The sequence below is a fragment of the Copadichromis virginalis genome, linkage group LG7 (assembly GCF_057382275.1).
Source record: "Copadichromis virginalis isolate Kocher_CV1m ecotype Utaka linkage group LG7, C_Virginalis_male_GT1.1, whole genome shotgun sequence".
In the NCBI taxonomy this organism is placed as follows: domain Eukaryota; kingdom Metazoa; phylum Chordata; class Actinopteri; order Cichliformes; family Cichlidae; genus Copadichromis; species Copadichromis virginalis.
In genome coordinates this window covers 8,745,006-8,767,150 of record NC_140624.1, presented here as the reverse complement: position 1 = coordinate 8,767,150, position 22,145 = coordinate 8,745,006, and the positions used below count along the sequence as shown (strand labels likewise).

At 41.1% G+C, this 22,145-nt stretch overlaps 2 protein-coding genes across 5 annotated transcripts in view; both read right to left on the bottom strand.

The window, feature by feature from the left end:
• On the bottom strand, positions 1 to 20,848 carry rfx4 (regulatory factor X, 4). Of its 3 annotated transcripts, none has more exons than XM_085461518.1 (18): positions 16,905 to 20,848; positions 14,799 to 14,885; positions 14,569 to 14,629; positions 11,928 to 12,051; positions 10,604 to 10,665; positions 9,334 to 9,547; positions 8,783 to 8,860; positions 8,514 to 8,677; positions 7,880 to 7,980; positions 7,713 to 7,771; positions 7,458 to 7,602; positions 7,078 to 7,172; positions 6,504 to 6,621; positions 5,468 to 5,587; positions 3,860 to 4,021; positions 3,598 to 3,757; positions 3,356 to 3,494; positions 1 to 1,562 (listed from the first exon to the last, which is right to left on the bottom strand). In XM_085461518.1, the coding sequence occupies exons 1-18, from the start codon at positions 16,945 to 16,947 to the stop codon at positions 1,290 to 1,292; spliced, it is 2,205 nt and encodes a 734-aa protein (XP_085317644.1). In that variant the 5' UTR covers positions 16,948 to 20,848; the 3' UTR covers positions 1 to 1,289. The 3 variants fall into 3 exon arrangements, with proteins under 3 accessions (XP_085317644.1, XP_085317646.1, XP_085317645.1); XM_085461520.1 differs by having other exon boundaries at positions 3,598 to 3,718; XM_085461519.1 differs by having other exon boundaries at positions 3,860 to 4,018.
• Positions 20,849 to 20,916: 68 nt separating this feature from the next.
• polr3b (polymerase (RNA) III (DNA directed) polypeptide B) overlaps positions 20,917 to 22,145 on the bottom strand; it is a 28,766-nt gene continuing 27,537 nt past the window's right edge. For both annotated transcript variants that reach the window (XM_085461515.1, XM_085461516.1), the window contains exons 26-28: positions 21,698 to 21,811; positions 21,435 to 21,608; positions 20,917 to 21,265 (exon numbers count right to left, since the gene is read on the bottom strand). In XM_085461515.1, the coding sequence (XP_085317641.1) occupies positions 21,136 to 21,265; positions 21,435 to 21,608; positions 21,698 to 21,811 (418 nt within the window). In that variant the 3' untranslated portion in view covers positions 20,917 to 21,135. The remainder of the gene's footprint in view (positions 21,266 to 21,434; positions 21,609 to 21,697; positions 21,812 to 22,145) is intronic.

Below are 22,145 nucleotides of genomic sequence, written 5' to 3'. Positions count from 1 at the left end.
TGTATTTGGGCAGGAGATGATTTAATTTAAATGAATACGATGTAAAACAGTTTAGAAAGAGGCTAACTCGAGACTTTACTCCAGCGCTGATGCTGTGATCGTTCAGTAGGTACCACAATGCATTGACACCCCCCACCCCCCTTCCCTCCAGAAAAAAAGAGATTAAAAAAAAAAAAAAAAAAAAAGACATTTGACAAGAATGTCTCATGGTTTTAAATTTATGTGTCAACATATTTCACACATACACACCAGTTTTAACTGTGATAGTCTAACAGTCACCACGGATGGTTTCCAGTGCTTTTATTTACAGAAAAGTGACTAGACTTCATGTTACTGTACACTTTGATATTTTTCCCTTTTTATAAATACCCATAGGGTAATAGGTCCTCAGTAGCTTTGAGTGCATTATATAGAACACACAACCCTAGGTTAATGCGTCTTTACTAGCGATACAAAACAGAGAACAAAGTACCAATTGTAACATCGAAAATAAAGGATACACCATGTTACAAAGTTACAGAAAATACATACTATATATATATATTTATATATATGTGTGTGTTTGTGTGTGTGTGTGTGTGTGTGTATAGATATATAGTCACAGAAAAACAGCAAAAAGGCTTGCGACAGAATACACTTTTTTTTTTCTTTCTAAGTCACATTGTTCATCATTTTTTTTAAAAAAGTATCCAAGATGAAGAAACCTTAACACACCCATCAAGGTCTTTCTTGAGTTTGTATCGGTCACCTGTGATGTTAAGTATCCCAGGAGAACGTTAAGGCAGTGCAGTCCATCATCATCATCGAGCTGCAGTGCAAGCATCTGCTGCAGAGGGCTCACGACAGGATACTGCTGAGCAACAAGAGGAGACTGAGATTGTACAGCTTAGAGCACGCAGAGCCGTCAGTCGCTGGACATCACTGACGGAGGGGCGGGCGGGTTGGTGGGACCGTGTGTGCGCCCGACCTCGTGGATGAGGGAAACTCTGGCAGAGGTGTACATTCCTTAAATCGAAGGCACAGCTTGGCAGCAGCATTGCACTCTCATAATGATTTTGCTGCAATCTTATTTTGTTTTTCTTCTGTCGACTGCTGAAGAAACTTTAATAAACCTCCCCACAAGTTGCAGCCAATCATTGGATGTGATTGATGTAATGCGTGTTTTAAAATTGTCAGAACATCCACGCCGTGATTCGTTTTACCTTACGCTGGCGCATTTTACTCTCCGTTCCCTTTTTTTTTTTTTCATGCGCTTGATTGGAAAGTGTTCACAGCTCTCAGATTTAAGGCTATTTGGCCCAGCCGGTGGTGGCCTCCCCGTTGATGTAGGCAAAGCCGGGGAAATGTTGCGAGTGTTCGTACTCTGAGTTCCTGCGTGGGCCCAGAGGTGAGTACATATCCCCAGAGGTGGCATAGCGGGACGAATGCATAGGCGGGCTGGTGTAACAGCTGTTACCTGGTGACACATCTGGCCACCGGGGGGCAACAGGCGTGGGGTGCAACCGAGGAGTGCTGCCCATCAGGCACGGCTCCATTCGGGACATCTGGCTGTTGAGCTGGTACTGTGGAGAGGAAAAGGAGGGGGATAAGTTAAGTAGAAGATGGAGCAGTACTTCTATGGTGCTGTTCGGCTTTGACTGCTATTCAAAGTGCTTTTTTCTAGTTAGTCACTCTTCGCTGGAACCATCAGGGGCAACTCAGGGTTTGGTATCTTGTCCAAGGCCCGAAGAAGACCACCAATCTTCTAACTGGTAAACTATATCAGTCAACCCCAAGTGATGGCGAGCTTTAGAGGAGCTGTTGCGTGGATTTTATCTTTTTCCATCCTTTATGTTAGGATACCTGATCTAACTCTCTTCCTGACAGCAAGTAATTTAAATGCTGCCCTCTTTGCGCTGCCAGAGTGATACGAACCTTAAAATTCCCTTTTCCACAGGTCTCGTGGTCCTGAAAGGTGACCACGACCCGGCCGATATCTCATTTGATGCTGTATTAAGCATAAAATATTGGGTTTGAACTGACCCTGCTGCTGGTAATTTCCTGTCATGGGAAATTGCTTCACAAGTTGTGGCACAGTGGTCAAAATAGAAAATTAAGCCACTTAAGAAAATGAGGGTTTCACCCAAAAAAGTGCTTTTTCTCTCTCCCTCCTTGTGTGTGCGTGCATGTGTGTGATCTGTTGCCTGTGGTGACTGACCTCAAACAGACCAAATCTGCCTGTTGACAAAAATATTTTGGACAGATGGGGATCCGGCAAAGTTTTCAGACCGTTTCAGCTCCATGTCCAACCTCTCGCAGTGACAAAGTGCAGGCATTGTGCCCTATTTAAGCTCAGACGGGGCTAAAAAAAAAAAAAATGTGGAAGTAGACCCTTTCCCCTTTTTTTAACTAAATATAAACACGACAGTCGAAGCCATTATGAGGGATCACGGCATGGAAAAAGACAGTCAGTGCAGAACAGGCGGCTCAGCTGCCTCTTGTTCACAAGCAGAAAAGAGACCATTGAATAACAATATTTTAATAAACGCCCCCTTGCCCTGCTCCGTGGCCACTGGCTCAGACAGATGAAGAGACTATTGAGAGCTGGAAAGAGAAGTAACAGAGCAAGGCCCCCCCTTGGCCCCGGCCGAGCCACCTTTCACTGTCTGCTTCCGCTGTGTGGAGAGGGTGATTCAGGGACTTTTAGAAACACTGCGAGCGCTGAGGCCCAGCTGATCTCCTCCCTCTATAAAGGCAGCAGAGGCTGGAGGACCCTTGACAGGAAATTGCCACCAAACGAGTAAAACTCACTCGGTAACATCAGCGGCTCAATCTCATTCTAATAACCTTTCTTTTCTTTTTCTTTTTTTTTTAAAATAGCATCATATTTAAATCTATTTATTCCCCTAAAAGGACAACTCAGTCAGTTCATCCTCACATTTAGTTTATCAGATGCTACATATTTTTTAACACGTAGTATCAGCCTCATATAATGCATAAAGTTTAAGTAGCAGTTAGGCATCACACAAGGTATTAAACCCCAGTATTTTCATACTGATACTTATGACTTACTTAGCTACTTACTTGAGTTACTTTATACAGTTTAAATCATAGTTTTACCTCCACGCTGTGAAAGTCTAAAAGTGTCCTATCACTGCATAGATGCAATCCAGGATTTCAGATCATCCAAACAGTCAGAGGGTTTTTTTTAATCTTTGGAATCTAACAAATGTCTTCCCAAGTGTTTCATTTATTTTCTTTCATTATTAAAACCTAATACTTTTATTATTTAGCATTAACAGGTCCTTAGATTAATATAAAACCTGAATTCATCTGATCTGCTACCACACCCCATTCCTGAGCATCAGAGCCTGACCTGTGCAGATGTACGGTGGTAGGCGGAGTAGTGCAGCGGGGCTGGGATCGTCGGCTCGTGGGCCAAACTCGGGTACTGGCTCTGGATGGAGTGAGGATGCTGGTTGGCGTAACTGCCATAGTTGTAGCTACCAGTGTACCTAAAATGGAGTTAAACAGTCGAAATTTAGTAAATATAATGAATCCAAAAAATAAATTGAGAATGTATTTTAATACTGCAATGATCAATAGTTTTGTAATCACCCATGCTCCTCCCTGTAGACTGGCATCCTGTGGGCAGAAGACGGAGGGGGTACGGGAGCGCTGCTCCTCATACAGGACAGCTGCTGCCCGGCCTCTGGAGCGGCTCCGCCTGCTGTTGTCACTGTGTATGTAAGGGACCAGGTATATGACTGAACAGCGCCTGGTAGACACATATATAGACACAGAGACAGACGCTTTGGCGCAGAGGAACTACGTTAAACTCTGCTTATTCTGGGCTTTTTGTACGCGAGTCCTGTCTCACCTGTCGTGGCAGGTACTCCGGTGTACTCCGGGGACACGGCTGCTGTGGGGGAGCTGGCCGAGGAGACGCCCACAGAGTGGACTGACCGAGCGGGAGAGTAGGATCCCGGAGACGGCGAGGCAGGGGCGGTTTCTGTCAGCGTAAATTCCTCCTCTCTCTCTGCTGAAGGTGTCGGGAGGAAACAGGCGGTTAGACAGTTTAATGCAAAGAGGGATGCTATGTTAAAGAGCCAGAACAAATCTTCAGTTAGACAACAAAGTCTTTTTGTGTGGCAGAAAACAGGCTCATTCTAAAAGATTCATCAATACAAGGTCACTGCAAACAAGTGTATACATTTTATTCTATAATATATAAGATTAAAAAAACATTTAAAATTGAGAGAAATGAACAGGAACACCTTACAACAGTGAATTCCTGGACAGGTAAGAATAAACTACCTCTGCTGGTGTTTCGGAGGCTTTTCTGGACAGTCACCACAACATTTAGGGTGCAAATCTCCCTGGGTACGCGCAAACGTATGTCTAAGGTTTCCAGGCAAAGCTATGTCAAAATTTCAAGTTCAACTTCTAGAGTCAAACTTGAGAATAAGTCAAAATTTTTGAGATAACAGATGGAAATTTTTACTTATGGATGATAACAATTTCTTTTTTTCCAGTTGTGAAAACAAGCTTCCTTATATTACTTGATAATAATGTTGAGTGTTGACTAACAAGTGTTAAATTAATTTATTCTCATTTGTTTAAAAAAAAAGTATAATACATAATAAATGACCCAAAAGTGGCTCTCACATAAAACAAATCAATTATGCTGGAAGTTAAGAATAATAAATAAATAAAACAGTTCTTTTTTCATTTAACAGATATTCAACAGATTTTTTAAATTCAAGTTAATTGTATTTATGTAGAACATTTAAAAGAACCAGAGTGTTTTCCAGGCAAAAAAATGACACTAATGACCAAAATATGAGAAATAAATCAAATAGTGTAAAATTAAACACCTGTAACTTAAACCTGATATTAGAAACAACAATAAAAAAATCATGAAAACGTTGGTTGGAGAGGATTTATGTGGGATGGCAGACTACTGCAGAGCCTGGGGACAAGAACAGCAAAGGCCCGACCTGGAGGGCTTTAAAACCAAATGAAAACCATTTAAAATCAACTCTGTGTTTCGGAGGTAGAAACTGAGCTAAAACAGGAGCGACGGGCTGTCTTTTATGTGCACCAACTGTGTTTTGAAGCATCTGCAATCGAGGAAAAGTGAAATTGGACGATCCTTTACAGAGGAAGTTGCAGAGGTGCATCACTGAGAGGTGATGTAGGTGTGGCATAAACTAAAAACACCACTGATCTGATTGTTAAAAGTCAGAGATCTGTATATAAAAACGTGCCTTTGTTTGGGTATTTGTAGGGATTGGAATCGGAGGAAAGTAAGCCAACTTCAGCTTTTCTATCATTTAGCTGAAGGAAGATTTTTGCCATCAAGGGTTATGGATCATCCAATCAGTCAAAGTTAAGTTCAGGGTTTTGGAAATGTCCACTGATGTAGTCACCTTACCAAACAGCTGTGCTGCTGGTTACCACCTGCACCTACAGCTGGAGCGCTCACCTGTGCTGCCCTCGCCTTTCATGGCCCTCATGAGGTCGTTGGCTCTCTCCTGGCAGTGCAGGGACTCCAGCAGGTAAAGCACATAGTCGTCAAACATGAGATGGATCAGGTGGAAGGAGCCTGCAGACGTATACAAGAAAGCACAATCAGACAGTAGAAGCATTTATCTGGAGTTAGAGTGGCACAGTTCCAGTGAGTCGCTGAAACCAAACAAACATCTGTCCAGCATGTAACTGATTACAACCATTGAGATGATGACATCACATCCTGCAGGCATGACAGGAGGGCCGCTGTTATTAAAAAGGAGCGAGCGCGCTTGTTTCCGTGTACCGAGTCAGTGCCAGAAATATGTCAGCTGACCCCGGGGGTCGCACGAAAGATGAGCATGTGAGGGAGTGTCACAATTGTGTCATTGTGCCGGCCGCTTCTGCCGCCGCCGTGTGCATAATAAACACTTGTGGCCATTGAGGGGAGCCGGGTGTAACACTGACCGGTCATAAAATGGGAAAAGACAGGCAAACGCATCGGGGAGAGGGGAGGGGCGACCTTTGTTAATTAGCTGTTTGTGCACAGAGACCTGCTTTATCAAAACACTGCAACCAGCTGTGTCTTTGATATTCACAGACAGGGACAGAGGAGGGGAGAGAAAAGCCATTTTCTTTTCTTTAATTTTTACTGCTTGTCGCTTACCACAAACAGTAAGCTGTTAAAGCAGCAGCCATTTCACTCGTGCCTACTCTCTCCTCGTCTCAAAGTCGAAGCTAAGCAAGCAGAGGAATCATTAAATGAGCATTTAGCCCCAATTAAGAGACATTTCATCTCTTTATATCAGTTTGATTTGGCTCATATTAGCTTTTAAATGTGAAAATCATGAGCAAGTGAGGGAAACTCTAAACTTATACTTAAAAAACCCTCAAATTTCACTAAAGATATTATTAGCGGAGCTATTTTCAGCAGTTTACATGGATGACACAGTAAATAAAACGACTGTCAACGCTGTGTGTTTTCTGTTGCATGAAAAGCAGGAGGAGCTCACCGAAGCTGGGCGCGCTGTGCAAGGTCATATCCCGGATGACTCTGGTACCAAAACACGACCACATAAGCAGGAACTGCTGGGCCACCTTCTTCAGGCTCCCGGGCCTCTTCCCCGCCACCTAGAGAGAACATTTCCATGAGAAAAGAGGGGGGAAGGGTGGGGACGCCGGGGTAGAATTAACCTCCGGGTCCGTATTGGGGCTTAACCCTCAGGAACGAAAAACATGTCAACAAGTCAACTATTTAATTTGCCCCCGGGGACACGCCTTCCCATTGAACTATTGTCTGAGCAGTCCAAGACGTTGCCGGGGAGACGGAAATTTTACAAGGCAATATCTGGCACATAATGGACGCAAATGGGAAGCTTGAAGACATCATTAACTGGGAGGATCGCAACCTAAGTGACTCGGTTTAAGAGAGAGTTGCAGGGAAGAGAGGGAAGAGGGCTTTCAGCCACAGGTGTCTCAGTGAGGGGAGGATTATAAAAAAATATGCACTTTTCACCTGTGCAGCTTACACTGAAGTGTCTAAACAACCACACAAAAACAGGGGATAATGCCTGTTAGCTGTCTGACCTTGACGACGCAGCGATCCACCATCGAGTCCAGCCACTCGATGTAAGCCTCGATCGGCGACTGCTCCTCCAGCAGACGATCAAACTCCTGATACACTGTGAGAGAAGGGAGCGTTACATAGAACACAAACAGCACCTTCACCTTCACACAGCAGCTTCTACGTATGTGTGACCTCTGACCCCTTCCGGGCCAATGCAGAGGCGCGAGGGTGCAGGGAATTGGAAATGCTCCGCAGGGTGTTTGAGAGCAGATTGAACTTGTTTAACCTTTTGCTCTCCGTCATTAACGCTCTGACTCTGCCGGCCGTGGGAATGACCGTCCCTCGGCGAGTCGTTCACGTCATAGTAAAGTGCCCGTCCGGGTGAGTCAGGGCGACTTACAGTGGATAATAAGCTGCCTGTGCTCCTCCTGCGAGTCCTCCATGGTGTAAAGTGTCTGCTTGGTGATGCTGTTCAAGTCCACGTTCCTCCAGTCCTCTAGCATTTGAAAGGTGATGTCGGCGCTGTTTATCACAGTCCGCGATGCCTTGGGACAGATAAGTCAACAATATGACAAATCTAAGCATACCCACATCCCTTATCAGCTTTGTTCTTTCATATGGATTTTATTAAAAACATTCAGACCACGATAGGCACCTGACATAGATGGTTTAGTGATGTTTGCCGCTTTAGGATCTGCGAAAATCTCCTCGATACTGAAATACAAAAGGAGAAGAAAATACAATAAATCCCTGAGAAGTTACCCTATAAAATCCACACGTGCTTAAGAAGCAAACAATCACTTTGGCATATTTTATGCTTACGTTCAAATTTGATATTCCTCAGGTTTTCTGGAAGGTCATGAAGTGCTATTTTAAGCCACTCATCGAGCTGTTTGGCAAATTTTCGAATGACCTGAGTTAAACTGTGCAGATGAGGAGAAAATGAAGCACATTTAGTACCTGAGACAAAACACGTGATTTTATTTAATAAGGGTCACAACTAAAGAACTAATTAACTGTTAGAGCCATAAAAACGAAACATAAAGAGCAGACCATGAGTTCAAAACCATTTCGGAGCTCAGGATTGAGCACTGATCCTCAGTAAGACTGTTCAATTTGTTTTTTCACAAAAGACTCAAATTTAATTTTTTCAGCACGTCTTTCTTGTTTTGTCTTCCAGATGAGACTTTACTTGAAACTTTGAAGCTTTAGAAAACGAGCCACCCCGCCTTTACACATCACGGTAAATAAATTAATTGTGTTTCCAAACAGCTGATAACTTTAAAACTGAAGATGTGCCTGCAAATCATCGGAGATGGAATGACGTGACCCTACAAGACACACACTGTAAAAGTGTAGCTGCATAAGCTGTGCACAAGATATTAAAACCACAAAAAGAGAGGTTAAATCAGGATATTACTGTGAACTCTGAGCTGCAGTAGAGGGACACTCTCACCTATCAGGCAGTGCTTGCAGGACGGTGGGCATCAGCACCCCTGAGATGGCCTTGTAGAGGATGGAGTCACAGACACCGACGATGTTCACCACCGTGGGGGAGCCGAGGACAGGAAGCATGTGGGGCGGCATGCCCTGCCAGAAGTGCAGCAGGAAGCTCTGGACCTGTGGCCGTTGCACACGACGTGATATTACAAACATACAAGCGGCAAACACCGAATGTGCTCAAACAGACTTTAAAGTGGTCATTTTAAACAGAAAAGGACTCGCCTCATCAAAGTTGGCCCGAATAACGGTGTCCAGTATCCTCTGACAGTGTGTTCTGTACATCATGATGAAGGTTGACACCTGTGGGCAACAGCAGGGTATTAATCTAATTGCATAACAAACTTAATAGCTTTTTTTTCTCTTTGGGAAAAAAAAATGCTGCAAAAACAAGAAGATAAATCTTGAACAAAGCATGGGAGCCAATAAATAGATGTTACAGGCCTAGGCTTGAGCGGAGTAATATAAAACGAGCTTTAGAGATCAGCAAAACACAAACCATTTAAAATCATGGCCCCCCTTTAAAAGCCGGACAGCTAGTGCCTGTCCTTTTGTCCACAGCTAGATCTTATTATCTCCTCCAAAAGATTAAGAGTTAGAGAGGAGCCAGCATATAAATCCTCAAGGTCCTTCTCTAAACGCAAACCCACTGAAGCTCCCGGGGCAGATAAAAGAGCCAGAGGGGGCGCAGAGCTGGTGAGATGGCAAGCAACGGCGAAGGGAGGAGGGGGCTGAGGGGGGCGCTGGAAGGATGGACTTTTAAAACTCCTGTTTACCCTTTCTTCTGGCAGGCTGGCAGGCAAATTTAGGTCTTTGACATTTGGAAACTCTGGCAGGAGCGTCCCCAGTTTGGAGCGCGGTGAATACGCCACTGTCTGCTTCGTGGCCTCTTTCTTCCCCGTCTCGTTCACCCACGCCGCTCCCTTTTTGGAGTACATCACATCATAATACTGGGAGGTCTCCTTCACCGCTATTCCATAGTAGTGATACCTGAGGAGCAGAGACGACGGACAGATCAATGGCAAGGACGTTTGAGGATCACTTGGCTGATATATAATAAAATAAAATATTGTTTGAAAATTCTAATGTCTTTTTTAAAATAAATGTTATTTACAAAATAATAATAATAATAATACTCAAAGTGTGATTTAATTTTTTTTATTGATTAATTTTAATTTTGCTTTTTGAATACATGTCTTTTGTTTTTTTATTTTTTAGGTGAATATTTCCAAAAGTACGTTATCAGAAAAGCAATAAGTTCTTTCATATTGCTTTTCAAAGACAATTTACAAATAAATATATCCACTAATTTAAAAAAGCATGTGAACAAATCATTACAGGTTGTTGTGCAGGAAGAACATGACAAAAAAATATTTTTTAAAAAGGAAAACTACAGGAACATAAGATAAATGGTAAATGGTAAATGGCCTGTATTTATATAGCGCTTTACTAGTCCCTAAGGACCCCAAAGCGCTTTACATATCCAGTCATCCACCCATTCACACACTGGTGATGGCAGCTACATTGTAGCCGCAGCCACCCTGGGGCGCACTGATGTCAGCAAAGCACAAAATGCAGTCTAAACATGTGGTTTTTAACCCTTGTGTGGTGTTCGTATTTTTGTTACTCAGCCAGTGTTCATGGGTCTGGTGGACCCGCTAGAGTTTTGGCTTTCCAAATTAACACTATCAAACAATTTTATGTTAAATTACTCAACAGATGTTTACTTCATCCCAATTACAAGACATATGAACAGCAAACATGGTTAATTTTTTCCCTTTACCTTTGTTAGATCACATTTATGAATTAATGTGCTTCTCGTTTTTCTTTTATATAAAATGTTATAAATAAATCAGTTATAATCAAGTGGAGTGAGTGGAAAGACACAACACATTTACACGTGAAAAAATAATTAATTGTTTAATTTTTCTTTTGAAAAAAACTGAACACGGGTCTCACAGACCCGAACACCATACAAGGGTTAAATGTTTTTAAGCTGAGGAACTGACTCAGCTTCTCTAACATAAAAACCCTGAAACATCTTACTTTGACTGCCCTCTTGTTCCCAGTCGTCTGGTAGTCAGTGCTGGAAACTGCTGCCTTATGATCTGTTTATTGTGAGAGAAATACTGTTAGCAAGTATAGATTCAAAATATTTATGTGTTTTTGTCTGCGTTGGATAAAACCAAAAGAAAAAGAAAAGATGGTGTAAAGAGGCGACATAAGGAAGCACCTTATGTCGCAGGTGTGTGCATTTTACTTGTTATTATTGTACAATATGGCTTTACAGCACGCAGAAGTCAACAGAATACGCTGCACTTCATTTTTAGCTCTTGGTGAGAGAGTGTTTAATAAAGTTGGTCTTGCAGTCATATCCACAGGGAGCGCCGTGCAGAAGAAAAGCTTCCAGAGTCTATGTATTTATGACATCCATGGGTATTACTCCCCCTCCCTTACCCCCATATCTACAGCCTCCCTGCATCTTTCCACCCACCCATCCTGACTCCTTCTCTCCCTCTTTACCTTTTCCACTCCCTCCTTTCCACCTTTCCTCTCTCTTTCTCTTTCTCTCTTTTTTTTGTCCAAAGAGATTGGCTCCTCGGTCCAGCTCCTGGTGCAGAAACTTTAGCAAACAGTGTAGCTCTCCATTGTGTGGGATGAAAAAAGAGGCCAAGCTGTGAAGTTTCTGTCAGGCCCCGCTTGATAAATGAGCAGACAGGGAGGCAGTCCGGGCCCTCTCTCGTTTTTTTGTCCTGAATCAATGAAGCCTTCCTAAAGGACACCCCACACTGCTCCAGCCACTGATCTAACATTCCGCAACATCTCACCCTTCCAAATTTCCTTTAATTACACATTAATCCAGGCCCCTTCTCTTTTTCAATATCTTCCGACAGGAGCTGTGGAGGGGCGGGGGTAGGCCCGGGTTGGGGGTTGGGGCTGGAGTCCAGGGTACAGGGGATGGCTGGGGGTAGGAAGGCTGAGGAACTTCTTGGGGTTGTGGGAACAGACCAAAGCACATCTCCTTTGGCTCTAGATTATGTGTTCAGCGAGAGCTTTGCTTCACACTGAGTTTTGATCTGATATAACTTCAACACAGCCGCACAAAAACCGACCCAGGCGTGCAACGGCCCCAGCGTAACGCTCGCGGCTGACTGAGCAGAAGACCGCTTCGATTTGTGGTGCATCTGCAACATCAGCTATAAGTTTTAACTTCGTACCTGAATATTAAAAACACTAAAAACTAAAAGAAAGTAGTAATAATTGTGAAAAGGCATTTCACAAATTAAACACTCCTCCCAAGCTACAATAGATGTGACTGTTGACTCTCCACACTGTCTGATCTTCATCACTACTCAAGTTTGCATTTCACCTTTCCAAAGCTGGCTGCGTTCACAGGCTGCGTGTCGTGCTTTTCGCTGAAGTCTAGGTAATGCATATAGAGGGCACTTCGGGGGATGCACACACCTTCGGCTATCTCGTAGTTTTCTTCTAGCCTGTGAATAACAAAGGGGGAAATGTCAGGTGGACATTTGGAAGCTCGTGTATGGTTTTATGACGAACAGGGCGTTTAAAAATTACCGTGATCTGATATTAAACTGCACGATGTTAGAGTTTATGTTATTAAGAGGACAGATTAAAGCAGATATGCCATTAGGGTACCGCCTCAAATTCAGTTCAAAGATGAGAAGAAAGAAGTAGGACACAATATAAATTAAAGAGCTACATCATGGTAATCATTATCTTACTTCCAGTGTAACAACACTGTAGCAGTGTTTATTATAAAGCAAACTGTCTGTTGCATCCCAGCAGAGCTAACTGTTTCACGGAACAGCCATGCATTGGGTTGTCATGCAAGACATGACAACGCATCAACAAAGACAACAGCTACTCCCTCGGGAGTTGCAACATCCATTTTTCCTGCAACCTCGTCTCACTAACAGCTGCAGTGGACAAATTCACATTAAAGCAGAACAGCTGTTTATCAGTGTTCCCAATACTGGACGTCATATTTCATCAATCTTTGATCGTCGACAATGAGCACGTCATAATTTCTAAATGATTCACATTGAAATATTTGCCCTTATTTACACAAGCAGCATTTGTGCTCTTAACTGTTTGCCAACACAGGAGACATGAACACTTCTGACGTAATTAGCATTTCAGAGATGGTTTCAAGTATTCTGCCCCCAGTGGCTCAACAAAGCAATGACTTCAATACTTCAGCGTTGCTTTTCCGAACTCAAATATCTGAATGAGTCACTCATTTTTAAGAAATGCACATCACAACTCATGTGCATTTTTACATTTCATCCCTCATATTATTTGTGTAAATCTAACAACTTAAGAAAAGGTAATACGACAAATACAAAACGACCTAAAACTAAGCCTTGAGGTACACCAGCATCACAATTAGTAGTTTTTATTGTTTTCTGTTTGTAGTTCACCTTTTTTTAGTTCACTTTTATATTGCAGTGGAATTTTTCACAGCCCCTGTATTATTCTCTTTAATCTAGAAAAGATTTTTAAATTAACCAATAAGATTAGCACTTAATTGCTAATCTTCTATGTGTTTACAGAGGACGCAGGAATTAAGCAAAAAGAGCGGTATGAATGTGCTATGAATGTCGGTAACAATGTCAGCCTGATTTTTTTTTCACGTTTGTAAAAACTGTCCCTAAGAAATCCTGTTTTTGGTGCAGCCGTCAAACAAATCGCTTAAATGTGATGTCTGTAACTCATTAACAACAATCAGAAGAAGAAAGCACTATTTCCACTTTGTATAAAAAAAACACCATTAAGACGCAACAGACTGATTAAGTACAAGTAAATTTGACCTTTCAAACGGTTGAACTACACGTTAAAACCTGAAACTGCTGCAATTACTTTTATTATTATTTATAGAACAAAAGTTTCATTATTAGCCTGAAACATTAATGTTTCCCATGGTTTTCCAAGCTTCTGAGACCTCATTTATTACTCCAAATAATTACCTCTTAAATGCACTTTAATGCTGGGTAATATGCCATACCGTACTGTATGTGTCTGGGTACTGCATGTAGACCTCTGCATTGGCTGATTGTCTGTTTCAGTGAAGCTGAGTAACAACTAAGATAAATGTTCATTTACTTAGAAACTGTTTTTTGAATTGGATCCATTTTTACTGCTTTTCGGTAAAACAGCTACATTTAAGTCTTCTGACAATCAAACTGTGATCAGTCACGTGACCCAATATATTATTTTAGGTTAAAAAATTGTTCTTTAATTACAAATATACAAGCATAACTAATGCTGGACAGATTATTTACTCTTGATTCAACACCCTACCTACTTAGCTGCATAAGAACTATTTGCTGATAATTTCCTAATAGAGCATACAGTATATATTATAACATTTTTAGACTGATTTTCTTCTGTTTAAATCAACAATTTACTTATGACACAAAATAAAAAGAGACTCACTTTGAAAAGTAAAAAAAAAAAAGTTCATTATTATTACAGGATATTTGATGTATAAAATTATTCTCTTTTAATTCTCTAATTTTAAACAGACTTGTCACAATTGGAGTTGGTATTCCATGTATATATACATGATATGAATGAATTGTGGTGCATGTTGAGGCTGCAGGTGCAATTATTTGTTGCTGCCTAGCAGATATAAAGTAAATTTCCCTAAAATGTGCAGAGAAACTTATCATCTGTGTGTACGGGTGACATTTAAGACTATTTAAATTAACCAAATCAATCAAATTTACTGAAAATAATAACAGAATCTGCAGGATGAAGACAACACAGGATTAAAACAATGAAAAAAAGTGCTCTGATGTGCACATTATTTAATTTTTAAAAAGAATAAAACAGACTCTTTTGTGAGTGGTTGATTTAAAGGACTGGTTACATCAGTTTTACATTAATTTGAGAATATATTTAATATTTTAAATAGGCTGTTGTGTTTTGACATGTTGCAGCTTTTCTCTTTAAATGATAAAAGAAAATTTTTTTTAATAACTTACCATTCCAGCGTAGCCGGTGTCGAATGTGGTTTCGAGGCTCTGTTATTTTCTTTTTCTTCATCTGGAATAAACAGCACACGTAGGGCTTAATTAAGTAATTACAGCAAAATGACAGAAGTGTGGCACAAACATACACTTATCATTTCTTCTCTGGCTAAATGACATTTTCTGAGGTTTAAAAGCTACGTGCAGACAGAGGATTCAGTGCAAGTACAGTCGGTCCTGCTTACGTTCATCATTGGACATGTTCCCCAGAGACGTGTGGCTGGAGTATCGCTTACTCTCACTCTCATTAAGGCATCTTTCAATCCAGCTCTCTATAAAAAAGACCAAAGATCAGCTCTTAGAAATGACTTTAAAAAATTAAAAAATGACAAATAAGTTTTAAAAAAATGTTTAGTTTACATTTTCATTCAGTTTTGTTCTTTGTTTTTTAAATTAACTTTTAATTTAACTAAAGAAAACCCACATATTTAAAAATCCCTTTTTGTGAAGTGACTAATGTCATCCTGCAGTGGAACAGAGCCAAAGCTGTATTTGCATAAACACTGCAAATCACTGGCTATACAGGACACTTTAAATGTCGCTAATGTGACAGGGTGAGCTGACAACAATCGATTGTATGGGCAGCAGCGCAGCCCTGGCTCTATTTGACATGTTTTCACCAGGACGGCAGGAATCCAGCATTGTTCTCAGGAGACTACGAGCATACACACTTGCTTAAAAGAGCCTGTGCACATTACTGAAGCAGTCTGGGGGAATAGAAGCCATTGTCCTGTTTTAATTTCTACTTAGAAATAGCTCAACTGGTGTGCTTTCTGTGAGCGAGCAGCAGCAAAACACCAAGGCTTTCATATAGAAACAGCCGAGTAGAGTGGAAAAAAATCGAATTCTTTAACTATTTTTATGAGAGGCATTCACAAAATTCTTTTACTTTAATTCGGTGTAAAAATTGCTTGGATTTTAAGCTACAGCTTTTTCTCTACCAGGAAGTTTAGAGCTAAACTGCATGTCGTAAACAGAGAATCTGAATTATAAGCATAAAAACGAAGATGTGATCAGGAAAAAGTCACCGACATATTTATGCAAAACTAAACCAAACTTTTAGGCTCTGCAACAAATGGAAATCCTTCCACATTAAAGTTATTGAACCTTTTTTCATTTGCAAGTGACAACATTCACAGCACCAGCTGCTGGTGCTGTCTGAGCACGGCATCGAGGAAGATAATAAAAACTTTTAAAAGTTAAGATTCGATGAAGAGTGGATACTTCAATCTTCAGCACGTCCTGTCTAGAGAGAAAAAAAAAAAAAAAAAAAAAAGGAGTGACTGCTCTTAAAATCCTGTCTAGAAAAAAAACAACTAAAAACTCCAGAGGAGAAAGATTTTTTGGTACGTAAATATTTATAGCTTACTCTTTAACAGTGTTATAACACTGTAGCACTGACAGATGGTAAATAGCATCACACAGAAATTACATCATTTCCAGGTCCTCATCGTGTCTCATCAGTTCCCGTCTGCACTGGCTTCTTTCTCTAGCTTAAAAAAAACCCTGGAAATGAAAAAGAGAATCTTCTGAAGTGGAGCTAATTCTCCACAGAGGCTCGGATCTCAAGCTTCATTTGCCACAAGAACAGATAAGTTGGGGATCTAAATAATTGGATTAAATTTGATCAACAAGTGAAAATGGATGTTCACTCATTTATGAGCACACATTTGGGACTAAACTGCATCATCCTGAAAACTATGCTAAATGACAATTAAGGACTCACATAAAAAAAACAAACCAAATTGCCTGAAAGTGTGTATAATTAGATTTGTCATTAACGTTGCAGAGAGGACTCAGTTTTACCATAAGAAACTCAGTTTCTTACCATAAGAAAATTAATTTGGTGATAAATTCTTAGTAAAAACCTGTTTCAAAGCTGAAAAAATGTCTTGCTTTAGCAGTTTTGTACCTAGTAAATAACCTTTTTAAAAAGCAGGTGCACTGTGATGTACACTTGTGTTTTTAAATGCTGCTCTCATAATTACAAGTTCTCTAGTTTGACTTTAAAAAATAACAGCAAGAAACCAATTGTGGAGACTGAAGGTCCATTTCCTGCTTTTCTCTAATCAAGTGTCTCCTGCATCTTCCCGTAAGCGAGTGTGACCGAAAACACTCCCTCGTAAGTAATTTCAGAAATTTAAAAAGCTAATGAGCATCCGGACAGTTCACCCGAATGCCTGCAGAGAAAGTTCCAGACTTGCATAAGCGCAGCAGAAAACTCATACAATGTGAATAGAAGCTGGGTTTCCTCAACATATCCAAGGCAGGCAGAGTTTAACAGGACTGACCTGTGGAATCCATGTCAGGCTCCTCCAGCAGCCCGCAATGCATCCTCTTCCCATCAACGACACTGACTCCTCCAAGAAAATGGCTTAGCGCACGTTTCTCCCTCCTCAGTGGCTCTCCCCTCGTCTAGCTCTGTGTTTCCGTGACCGCTGCCCGTCACAGGAGATGTTGAGGATCTGAGGTTCGCCCAAGAGAGGGGTGGTGTTGGCGGAGGAGAGGAGGGGAGGTGGGAATGAGGGTGGAAAGGAAGGGGGTGAGGGTGTGGGGCGGGGGGGTAGAGACTCCAGAAATCCAGCGGGGGGAAAGCCAGACCCGTCAAAATGTTTGCTGATGTTTCATGGGAAAGGGGCTGATTTTATAGGAGCCCTGATGGGGACATGTCATTGATAGGCTTGGAAGGCTGATGAATGGCCCCAAGTCAGATGGGGATGTGGCAAGGCTCACTGGAAGTCTTTTGTGGGGCTGTTTTGAATAAGAAAAGCTCCCTCCCAACGAAAAAAAAAAAGAGAAAAAAAAAAAAAAGAGGCTTAGATCTACGCAGTCCTAACACTGTGGCCTCCCCGTCTTCCATTATGGCATTTAATACGTTTTTTTACACCCCCGAGCTCCGAATAAACATACATCTCTACACAACCACCACTCTTGCCTTTCCTTCTGGTTTTAACTCCCACTTCACATCCCTCACACACTTGTTGCCTGCATTTGTGCTGCTCCTCACTCCTCATTCAAACCACCCAAAGCACTATTGTGGTAACTTTTCCAGAGCTGCGGCGCAACACACATCCATACATGATGAAACTGCACCAGTGTGAATGTTTTGGTGGAGTTCTCACCTCTTTTTTTTTTTGCAACCTTATTTTTGGTATGCCTCTGAGAAGAGGGAACGGTCACAAAGGGGGGGAAGTAAAAGTGCAAAACCCGAGGCTGGGAGGGCTCTGATGGAGTGCCTGAGAGCTGGAGAAGGGAAAGCTGTGATTAGAATATGAATGGAACCGCAGGAGAGGGGGAGAGGAGAGGGGAAAGAAGAGGGGAGAGGAGAAAGGCGGATTATGGCTGAATTACTCACCACACCATGGAGCGCAAAGAAGGACTTTCACTCGCAGTGCGCAGGCGTGGACACCACTGCTGACACTCAGCGACGCACAGGACAGGGTGACGGACACAGGGCCACGCTTAGTTAGGACAGGGGTGAGCATCAAATCGGGCTCAAACAGGAAGGAAAGAGCTGCTGGATTGGGTGAAAGGTCAGGGAAATCTAATTTTTGACTCAACTCTCAAAGCTCTAGATGCTGGCCCACAAAGTCAGGACTTCAGAGGAGGACCTAATTAATTTCAGCCTAATTTCAATGGCTCTCACTCATTTTTTCCCAGCCTAGTGACTGTTATCTGCTTATTAGTGCCTCGTAAAATAGGACAGGTGCAGCCACTAAAAAAGAGCCCTTTTCCACCAATCCCATTCTCACACACTCTGCCCGCACAAACGGATGTGCTCTGCTTTGTTTAGTGAAAAGGCCCCAATAGAGTTGTGTGTGCACGTGGGAGTAGGGGGTATGTGGTTACGCCACATACGACAAGTTGGTGGCATTAGGGCTTCACTTTAAAGAGGAAATCATATGACTTAAAGCTGCTCTCTCCCTGGTAACGTCAACAAAGCTGCTGCATCGAGCATCCAGCTGTCCACTCGTATTGAATTCAAACAGGAGACATCCTGCTCTCTCTACCGAGAGACTTCAGTCACTCGTGTTTTTGATTGTGATCAAACAAAATTAATCTTCCAAAAATCAGTTAAAAATGTAAAAAAATTAACTGTACACTGCTGATTATATATAATAATAAAAAGATACTTATTGTTCCATGAGATGAATTCTAGAACATTTGAATGCTTATTTTCTGTGCGTGTATCAGCTGCATAAAGATGCACTGATATCAGAGCACAAACTATTTGCTCTTTCTACGAAAAGGCTTTAAATCATCAGGATTTCTGCATTGATAACTATAAAACTGTGCTCTGATTCTCATTTATACGTTTAACTAACACAAGCATCAGCTGATGCTTTGTGAGTAATCACTATTCACACCTGTAAATTCTAAAAGGTTAATACATGTCTTAAAATTGTACTTTAACTCCTTCCCAAATAAAAAAAAGACTTGACAACACACCTCAGTATAAATGCACAAAGTGTTAAATGCACACTATTTTGTTTTCATTACTTCTTGGGTTAAATTCATAACGAAAACATTATTTACAGTGATGCAGTGCATTCACTTTTATTTCAGGCATCTCTCTGTTTTATTACAGATTCTTTATGATTTGACAGGATGGTGGTCACCACTTGCAGAAAACAGCCCTTTCTTTATCTTTAAAGCAACACTAGGTAAGGGTGTTTGTGTATAGTATAACATGTTACTGACGTTGTATTTTTTGTTGTTGCATTTTTAATGTGTTTTGAGTTTGCATGGCCGCCACCTGGGCAGGTAATTCTCAGACTCAGTACGATTCCCACAGAGCAACTTTATAATAACATTATTATTATTACTTTGAATTTTCTAAGGAGTTTTTAAATTGTGTTTTTCATTTTAATCCAGTTTAGTTTGATTTCGTTTCCTGAGCGGGTTTGCTCATTTCAGTTCAGATTTTATTGTTTACAACTAAAAATAAGCAGTTATTAAAAATTATTTTCAGGGTAGTTTTTGTCCTAAGTATCGTATTTATGACATATACCAGAGGTAAGATTTACGGAAAAAAAGTCTCACAGTGTTGTAGACATCTGAAGCCTCAATAAATACATCCATCAAAGCCTCATCAGACAAGCTGTGAGAATAAATCTCACAAAACTAACATATACAAAATTGTCATCTAAATTTGTTGTTTTGGGGGTTTTTTTCAGTTAATCTCCTAATTTCACAACATTGTTTCATTAAAGTTTTGAAAAACAAATAACTAAGTTTTTTATTTTAGGTAACTAAAATGTTTTCACATCTAGTTTTAGTTGATTCCTAGTTAATTAATTTTAAAGTTAAGGCAGGTTAAAGCATAACACAACAGAATTTGTTAATTCAGGTAATAAAAAACAATGACATCCCATGGCCCCCTTACACACACACATCATGTGTTCACGGTGCAGGTGTAAAGTTATAGTCACAGTAATTCAGCATTAGAGAAGTAATGCTTTTTTACGTATTGGGTCAAATACTTTTCAAACGGCTCAGCAAATATCAGAAAACACAGAAACTGTTTCTGAACTAAACTGGTGTCAAGAAATGTAGAGAAAGACTCGAGAAAGAAGTTAGCACAAAGGGGACGACTGCTGATATTTTATACACTAGAAAACTAAATCTCAAATGTACTGTCCTATTATTTCGTATATTTATCTGATAGTGGATCTATACATGATGTGCTTTTGAATGATATCTTTGAGAAAGACCTTGAAAAACAAATGCGTGTGCTAATTTCATGTTATTCAAAGGTTGCATGAAAACGCTGGGGCAGGTTACACTGGTTAATTTGCAGTAAGTGACAAAGTTTACAGCCATACAGGACACTGTTCGTGGGTAACAAAGATCAGTTTATATTTAAGGTGACGATACTGATTAGATTCACTCACTTAATTCTACCATTTAGCTTTATAGCGTCCTTGGGTTGGATATCTGGCATGTAGCTGCACGCACCTGCTTTTATCTTTTTGAATTTAAGTGATTAAATCAGCAGTGAAGAGTGAATCTACTGAAAAGAAGTTATTATGGGACCTCTTTGACTCTAGGGTATGTTTTCTTCACACTGCACTGCTACAGCCGATCTCAAAGTTTCCAGCTTCAAAATCCTACTTAACATTTATTAGACAGGAGAAAAGCAGACAGAAAAAAAAAAGTGGGGAAATATGACCCAGGTCAGGATGTTCAAAAGATCTTGCGGTCAAAACATGTTTCAGGACAAACAATTTAAAGTTGGTGACATCCTGGAGATTTTGCCCTCAAAGGGCAACCTTTTGATATTTGTAATGAAAGAAGTCAAAGTTAAAGAAAAAACATCAACTTATTTATTATGTACACAAACAGAGAAAAAAGAAACATTAAAAAAAAGAAACAGGAAAAAAGTTTTCAGATTTTAAACAACAACAAAAATAGTCCTGTTTCAGCTTCTTTCTGCTTGTTTGTCGCTCGATCAAACATTCACAAATCAACTTATAACTCTTGCTCTAAACCTGTGACTCACACGTCCCGTCTCTGTCCTGCTCACTCGTTGTAGCGCGACAGCTTGAGTCGAGGGATGATATTCATGGACTGCAGCTCCTGGAAGAGGAGTTTGCAGGCGTAGGGGATACGCAGGGAGGAGACGTGGCAGGACGACTTACAGTAATGACACCTGAAACACGGAAACAGAACAGACGTTTATGGACCACCCGGATTACACAGCTACCAAGCTTTTTTAGTCACTGTGTAAACTTAAATATTTCCCCTTCTTTCAGTTCGTATCAATGTGCACCAGATCTTGTGATGCCCCCTAACATGTTTCACCAGCAGAAACAGCTTACCACCCAGAGTATCCCAACAGCCCGCACTGCCCACACACGTCCACCTCGAAAGCGTCGCTGGAAATCATGAGGCGCTCCAGGAGCAACATGCTCGCTCCGTAGCCGATCAGACAGTCACGTTCCATCTCACCCAAACGCAGACCTCCATCTCTGGAGCGACCCTCCGTGGGCTGCCTGTTATCAGGACAGTTGGATACGGAGAATTTAATTCAACACTTATAGGCACTAATCGAATCTCAACGTCACCACAGATGAGAAACTACCTGGTGAGAACGGCTCTGGGGCCTCGGGCTCTGGCGTGCATCTTGTCAAGAACCATGTGCTTCAGTTTCTGGTAATACACAGGTCCAAAGTAGATATAAGCCTCCAGAGGTTCTCTGAGGGAAAAGCAGGGGTCAGGAATTGTGTGCACATCAGGCTAACACATACATTACATAAGCATATAAAATCTATCATTTTTTGTAATAAAATAGTGGATAAGCAGAGCATGAGATGATTCCAACAAAAATCTGCCTTCTTTTTGGACTGCTGGTCCATAAATTTGAATAAAGAAATACTAACAATGAAAGATTTGTACACGTGATCCTTGCCTTCAGACGGCAGATTTTACACAGAAATTAAATGTACTGTTTATACACAGCTGGTGCCGGATGGACAGGCACTAACGAGGCCACTATGCCAATATGCAATTTCTGCATAATGAAAACATTC